This window comes from Penaeus vannamei, unplaced genomic scaffold (genome assembly GCF_042767895.1).
Source record: "Penaeus vannamei isolate JL-2024 unplaced genomic scaffold, ASM4276789v1 unanchor5120, whole genome shotgun sequence".
Lineage (NCBI taxonomy): Eukaryota > Metazoa > Arthropoda > Malacostraca > Decapoda > Penaeidae > Penaeus > Penaeus vannamei.
The window spans coordinates 1-7,269 of NW_027218099.1; the positions used below are offsets into that span (position 1 = coordinate 1).

The 7,269-nt window shown below is 34.9% G+C and overlaps 1 protein-coding gene across 1 annotated transcript; it reads left to right on the forward strand.

Moving 5' to 3' along the window:
* Positions 1 to 11: 11 nt before the first annotated feature.
* Positions 12 to 6,330, forward strand: LOC113818145 (msx2-interacting protein). Its single transcript, XM_027370305.2, has 6 exons — positions 12 to 74; positions 506 to 720; positions 919 to 1,158; positions 2,750 to 2,950; positions 3,195 to 3,353; positions 3,735 to 6,330. Exons 1-6 carry the CDS (start codon positions 56 to 58, stop codon positions 3,861 to 3,863), a joined length of 963 nt encoding a protein of 320 aa, XP_027226106.2. The 5' UTR covers positions 12 to 55; the 3' UTR covers positions 3,864 to 6,330.
* The last annotated feature ends 939 nt before the right edge of the window (positions 6,331 to 7,269 follow it).

The following is a 7,269-nucleotide window of genomic DNA, read 5'->3' on the forward strand; positions in this document are numbered from 1 at the left end:
TGTAGCACCTCAGTACTTGCCACCACACGTTTATACCACGCAATATTATAGTGCTATGGATCCGCGTATGTTTGGTAAGTTCCCATTTTTTAATTAGTTAATTAATTATTATTATATTTTTTTAAAAGAAATGTATAAAGTAAAGTGTTGTATGTATGTATGTATATATGGATATAATTGCTAGGAGTGTATGTGGCTGAAACCAGAAATGTTGAAAGGAGACAAAATCTGCCACATACATGGGTGAATGGCAAAACAGAACTAGGTAGTTTAGCATGAGAACAGAGGCTGTGCATTATTATTAGTGTTCTTATGTGGAGCCAGATTGGCCCATGCAGACCACTCATGGTAACCTCTTTTGTTTAGGAGAATTGAGTGAGTGTAGGTGTGGGTGTATGTGTGAATGTGTGGGGGTTTTCTTTAGGATCATATTGATCTGATTTGGAAAATATATTTTGAAATGAAGTTGTAGTTACAGTATTAACAGTATTACTCTTCTTTTTAGGAGGAGAGAAAATGATAACACAGATGCCCTTGGATATGAAGGTGGAAAAGGGAGAGCCAGAGAAGCTTGAATCACACTCCACTTCAGGGACCCCAGGACCAGCTGATTTCCCTTCAAGACCGAGTGGAGCCCCAGCAGCATTAGCTCCAAGGGGCCAGTCGTCACCTCATGTCTTGGCTTCTCCACATCATGACCGATCTACTGACTCTCCTCAGGTATGAGCCTCATAAAGGGCTTTTAGATATTTGCTGATTCTTCAAACTTCTAAATTTTTCATCATATAATGTTTAGTTTTATTTAGTTTTAGAGCATTCTTAATACAGATATAAGTTTTGAAGTAAACAAATTGTATCAGATGATTTGGAGAAGCTAATTGAGTGATTTCCGATACTAATTACTTTTGTACATTTCAGGTTGCAATGGTATACAGCCGCCTTTACGATCGGTATTACAATTATCCTGGTCGCGCTGGGACTCCTGGAGCTCCAGGAACAGGTGAACATGAAGCCAGAAGCAGAATTTCGTCACCCTCGGGAACTCCTCTTGTATACCCAGCCATGGGGCCGGCAGAAGTCCACCACCAACCAATTGTACAAATATCAACTCCACAGTACGCTTCACAAGTTCCACCTCAGTTACAAATGCTTATACAGGTAAGTTATTTAGATAATAAGAATTGATCTACAGTTGAACCTCTTGTAATGCCAGGGATAGATTCCATTAAAGAATGTTTCTTGAGTATTATAGTCTATTCAGTCTGGATATATAGGAGGCACTGCCCAATTTTGTTAGTGCCATAGACAAGAGAACACAGGACTGTACCGCGTAGCATCACTTGACATCTGACCAACAAGCTGACAACATATTGCACAATAAGAAAAGGCTTTCATGCATTTCATTTTGCAGTTACTTATGTAATTCAATATTTATTAATGCAATGTTGAGTGGTCCAGTGGAAAATGTGAAAGGCTATATTTTTAAGTTGAGAGAAACTATAAGGGGGATAGATGAATAATGTTTATACCACATGTTATTCATCACTTGTTTTTACAACTATGGAATTATTTTGAATATAGTAAGGCTTATAAGATGATAGATTATGATTGCCATGGTCACTGTAGAAAGAAAGCAAGAACAATTGTAGAGCAAAGGTAATTTTTGTATTAGAGAATTTGCGAAGTCCACTTTCCATGCATTGGTCATTATCACTAATTACCTGACTGCTAACCAGTGGCAGGAGACAGTTTGGTGCCACTACATACTTTATTTCCAGTTATAATTTAAACTTTCCAATCTATTTGATGATTTTGTTAAAATTGATGGGTGATAAGAAAAGTACTTATGAGTAAATAAACTATCAACTTGAAGCAAATGCTATTATCCATATTATGAATTAACATTTATTTGTAATTATCAAACATGTCATAGGCTTTCCAGCTAGCCTTCTACCCTTGTAGTAAAGTATTATATATGACACTTCCAGATTACATAAGCCAGTTCTAATGTTACCAGACATATGAGAAACATAATTACAAACTATTGAAAACTATAGACTTGAAAAGAAGAAATATTTATAATAAAACTAAGTGTAATATTATCATCAACTATCAGTTATTAAACATCCCTGCCAGGAAGGAGCATGGCCTCCTGCATGTCTAGACTGAAGGGGACGAGGGAAAATGGTCTTTGTTTGGCCTCTCACACCGATTACTACTGTTATAGGGCATTTTGCTATCATCTCTACCAATCCAAAGATTTTTTCCTGGTGAAATTGAATTTGGAAATCACACATTGTTTGTATGCAATTGATGGGCAAGAGGCATATGTTATGAGTTAGCTCTCATATGATTTGTTTTTATAAGGACATTATATGGGATATGTGAAAACACATTTGTTTTCATATTATGCCAAAGAAGGATTCAGTGTATCAATCCCCTCTCCAACAGGCAAAAAAAATGTTTATTGGGGCACTATCCAATGAGGTTCAACTGCAAATGTTTTGTTAATAAGAATGCTTCGTATTAGTATTAGTTTTGATTTTTGAAAGAACCTGTTTTAGACAACAGAATCATATTTTTTGCATGTCAAAGACACTCCTATTGACTTGCATTGAAGTAAAAATTATAGTTAAATCTCTTCTTTACGATAATGTAAAGATGGAAATATCAGATTTACTTGTTTTGAAAAGATTTGAAACAGACTTATTATCATATTGAATAGAAAATTCATAATTGTATTTTTCAGGGTACAAATGTAACTTGGACTGGACTTCTGGGGCTGAAGCAAGAGCATGCAGCTGTACAGATGATCTATGTCTCGGGTAGCAGTGATGTTGCACGTGGTGCCTTGCCAATTCATCCAGATGGAACTACTTCTGTTATGCGCATTGGCCAGAGAATGAGATTAGAACAAACACAACTTGAAGGAGTTGCAAGGAAAATTCAGGTAATGATGATTTACTGTGTCTGTGGAGAAAAGCATATTCGTTATGGTTGACTATGAAAAATATTGTTGAACAACTTTCTGTTAAAAATAATACTAGAATTAAAGTTATAAAATACAATGGAATTAAATCTTGTACAGTAGATAAAATATTTGCAACAGTTTTAGCATGACATTAAAGTAGACCTTGTATTATTTTTTATCTAAAGATGTGTATTGATTTTAATTTTGTATTGTATTTGAACAGATGGAAGCAGAACACTGCATGCTACTGGCTCTTCCTCATGGCCGAGACTCCTATGACATTATCCAACAGCACAATAGTCTACGTAATGGCATTATCAACTATCTTGTTGTGAAACAGGCTGCAGGGATTGTTAATGTTACTGCTCCTGGCACTCATCAGGTTTGTAAATTTATTCACTGTGTCATTTGATTGTTCAGCATAGGCAAGGTTTTATTATTGAGGAAAAAGATAGTGTTGTTTCAGGTGAAAATTGATATTTACTTCTTGACATATATTGGTTTTGGAAAATCAAGAGTATCAGGATCTTCCTTTATTTGATAATATTTGAAAAGAAATACTGTTTTTATTTGCTTTATTATGTGAAAACAGAGAAATGTGATGAATGGCATTGCACCACACTTGAAATTAATTAATGTTATACCTCTCTCTAACTAAATGATGCTGATACTGGCAATGTATATTTATATTCCATAGAGATTTAAGATACTGGTTTTGTTTTGTATTTGATTATAATTGACTTTGATTTCTTCTCTTTTCCAGCCTGCATTTGTGGTTCACATATTCCCACCTTGTGATTTTGCAAATGAAAACTTGGCTAGAATATCACCAGATTTGTTGCATCGAGTTGCAGAGATCTCGTATCTTCTGGTGGTTATTGCTACTTGCTGAGTCTCCTTTTTAATACCGAAGAAGGATTGTGATACCTGAAATATAATTTTTTATGGGAAATGTACAGCCAATATGTTTTATGAGGTTTTGGAAGTGCATTTTTATATCTTGAAAAGAGACCTAAACCAGATTTGAAATTGAAAATGGAAACTAAGAAATATTGAAATTATATGACTGAAAGTTGTGCTATATGTAATTTTTCTTTTTGCATCAGACCATTTTCTTGTTTTGATTGAAGAGTATGACAAAAAGAACTTGATATTAATGAGTTTTATGCAGTGATGAAATGACCACTTCTTAAATAACTGCTGCAGAATCTATATTTTTGTGAAGTGTTTAAGTGTGAAACTGAAAAGACAGTAATAATGATATGATTTATACTGTATGTATTAGATATCCAGAAATTAACAATGTAAGGAAAAGTTGATTTAAATCTTAATTGATTTTCTGTAGTTTGAGTTACCTTGAAAGCTGTAATTCAAGAATTAATGTAATATTATTTACTTTGTAATTAACAGAAAATTGTAGATTCTATTAGATTTGCACAACTACTTTATTGCAAATAATGGCTTGTATTTGTGATGTATGTAAAAGAAAATTTATTTGATTTAATGGCTGATACACTGAAATATGAACAATTAACAAGTAAGACCTTGCTCTCTCTCTCTCTCTCTCTCTCAGTGGTAAATGATGTGGAACACTGTGATTACCGTTTTAATGAACAATGTAACAGGAATAATAATAATGTGGAAAAAGTGGTCAAATGACACCATTAAACTAATAAAATAGGTAAATAATGAAGAAATTTTGGGATAATAAAACTGGTTTGATGTTGGTGTTAAACTATGGAAATGATAAGCTTGCCTCACTGTCGTGTTCTGATTGTTTGATGTGCACAGCTTGCAACATCTCAATATACCTGTAACCACTATATATGACTAAGCACGCTAGAAAGGACGTAATATTTTGGCCCGACAGCACTAGACCCTGAACAGTAGTATGGCATGGAATGGCAGAAAATCTGGTTTATGGTGAAGTGGCCTAAATAGGCAGTCCATGCTACTGTTTCTGTGAGACTCTCCTATGGACACCCCAATTAAAGTCATATCTTGACTTGCCTCCACATGAGTGATGTATGAGTGTTGTGTAAGTTGTGCAGACACAATTTTTTGTGTGGCCTAACCAGCCTTGGGCCCAATGGTGCCCATATGCCGCCTATGGTGTTTAGACGAGCTGTATAGTTGTAAATACAATAATGATTGTAGAATAATTCTTTTTTACTGTTCATTTTGGTGGGTATGTACTTAAAAATGCTGCCACAACCACCATTATGATTGGTGATTGACACACAGCTAGATCCAAAGCTCTGATATGGCTGTGTGTGCACCAAAATGTTGTTCGTGTGTATACACTGCATTCAGGGTGGCTGTGTGCAGCCCATTGTTATTGTATGTACAGATCTAAGCATGGAGTCACCCTGATTTATTTATTTATCAGTCATCTTGTTCATCATCTGTTCCATCTTCCTCATAAATACTCCCCCTCATAAGTGATGCTCTGCCTCCTTGTTTTCATTCACATGCACATACACACCTGCCAGTCACATCTTGTCTATGTCTAGTGTGGAAGATCTAAGAAGACAGTTTTCACTATTACCAATTCCTACCTTAATCTTGTGATGCCTGTCTCCTGGGCTCGTGAGCACAGTCCTCAGGAACCTTCTCTACTGCAACACTCATTCTTAGCCAGCTATCAACATGTGGATTTCTCTGTCTCACTCATACACTTTCTCTGTTTTAATGTGGCACGTTAATATGAAGGAAGTCTGTTGCTTTTGTCCCCTTTTCTTTGATTTACAAATTGACATCTTTCACCACGAATTTGCAAAGCCTTGCAGAATCATCTGAGCTAAACCATCCCCCCCTTTCTTTTATACAAAGCAGCTATTTGATTCTTACTTGCCTGTCACACTTCATTGAATAAGGTGTCAAACAGATTCTCATAATATAAGAAGGCGCCTAATGCGGATTAGCCTGCCGCTGCTATGGCACTCTTGGTATAGGATTTTAAAAGAAAATCTGTAAAGCATTTGGTCTAGATTTAAAAAAGCTTACTTGGTTCTGCACTGTTTTCAGTTTCTCAGCAGAATTCAATCTATTGTATGTTTGCTCAAGAAGTTAGCGGAATTCTATTTTCACTTTTTATTAATATTATGTAAAATATGTGGCAAATCTATTTTTGATGTACAGTTTGAAAATGTGAAAAAGTGTTTAAATGTAAGTGTACTTGTTAAGTGTTGCATACAAGATACGAAGTGTGTCTGAGGCGTTTGTAAATAGGTCTAAATAAACTTTTAGGCTGTGATCCTCAGTTCTCTAGAAGCTTCTTTGGTCAGAAAGTTTATTAAAAAGTCCAGTGACCAATTTAAATTATTTCAAAAACCAATAAATATCACAAAGAAATTTAATATTTGTGTTTCTATCATGCCTTCAAATGTTTGTTTTACTGCAAATGATGCTGCAGTTTGCCATAAAGTATCGTGCTTTATAGCAATTGATACGCCTCTTCTATTCTTTTTTGATATTCCAATTATATAAACCTAGTCTTGATATTAAATCAAGTTATTCACATGAATTTTATGCCTATGTGGGTGCAGCAAGCTAATGAATCATAAATTCATCCTTGTAATACTGATTTGAAGTAAGATTTGATTTCAATTGAAAATTCATTTTGTTTTACAGAAGTGATTTTATAATCGAAGTTCCATCTAATTTTTCCAAAGTAGAAATGTATGTGCCTGATATAACATTTGAAATGCAGTAAAGGGTACCAAGCATAATGGTCAATTAAAAGGTATTAAACAAAAATTGGCGTATTTCTGCATTCACCTTATATTGAGTTATAATTAATCAAGATTGTAAATTCACGTACTCATTTTTTTCTTCCATATGCATGCACTGCAGCCATATCGGCTTATTTTACCCAAATGGAAGGTGTGTGTGTGTTGGGTAAATTTGTGGTGTGCAGGTATTATGGGGAAGTTCATCTTTGTGTAAACCTTAGAGTACAAGACAACACCTTAATCATAGCAAAACGCATTGGATTTTCTTCAACACGGATCCATTGGCAACGTGTTCGTGGGTATGACGTCATAGCTTATGTCCCGCCCCTCCAATCATTGTCTTATCATTTTATTTTTTAATGCCCTTGGACCAAACGTTTTGATGACTGGTATTTCTTCAAATAGAAATGTTTGATACATTGTGGAGTACAGATAATAAAGACAATTCATGATCACACCATAAGAGATCAGTTTACCAAAGAGTTTTGGTAATCCTGCTAGATACATAAAATACATTACCTATGTATTTCAAGCAAAATTACAAGTCCACAGTTCCACCTATAG

Coding starts and splice junctions, on each gene's coding strand:
- LOC113818145 (XM_027370305.2), top strand. Junction 1,159..2,749: donor AGTTACAAATGCTTATACAG/GTAAGTTATTTA, acceptor TGTATTTTTCAG/GGTACAAATGTAACTTGGAC. Junction 3,354..3,734: donor CTGCTCCTGGCACTCATCAG/GTTTGTAAATTT, acceptor TCTCTTTTCCAG/CCTGCATTTGTGGTTCACAT.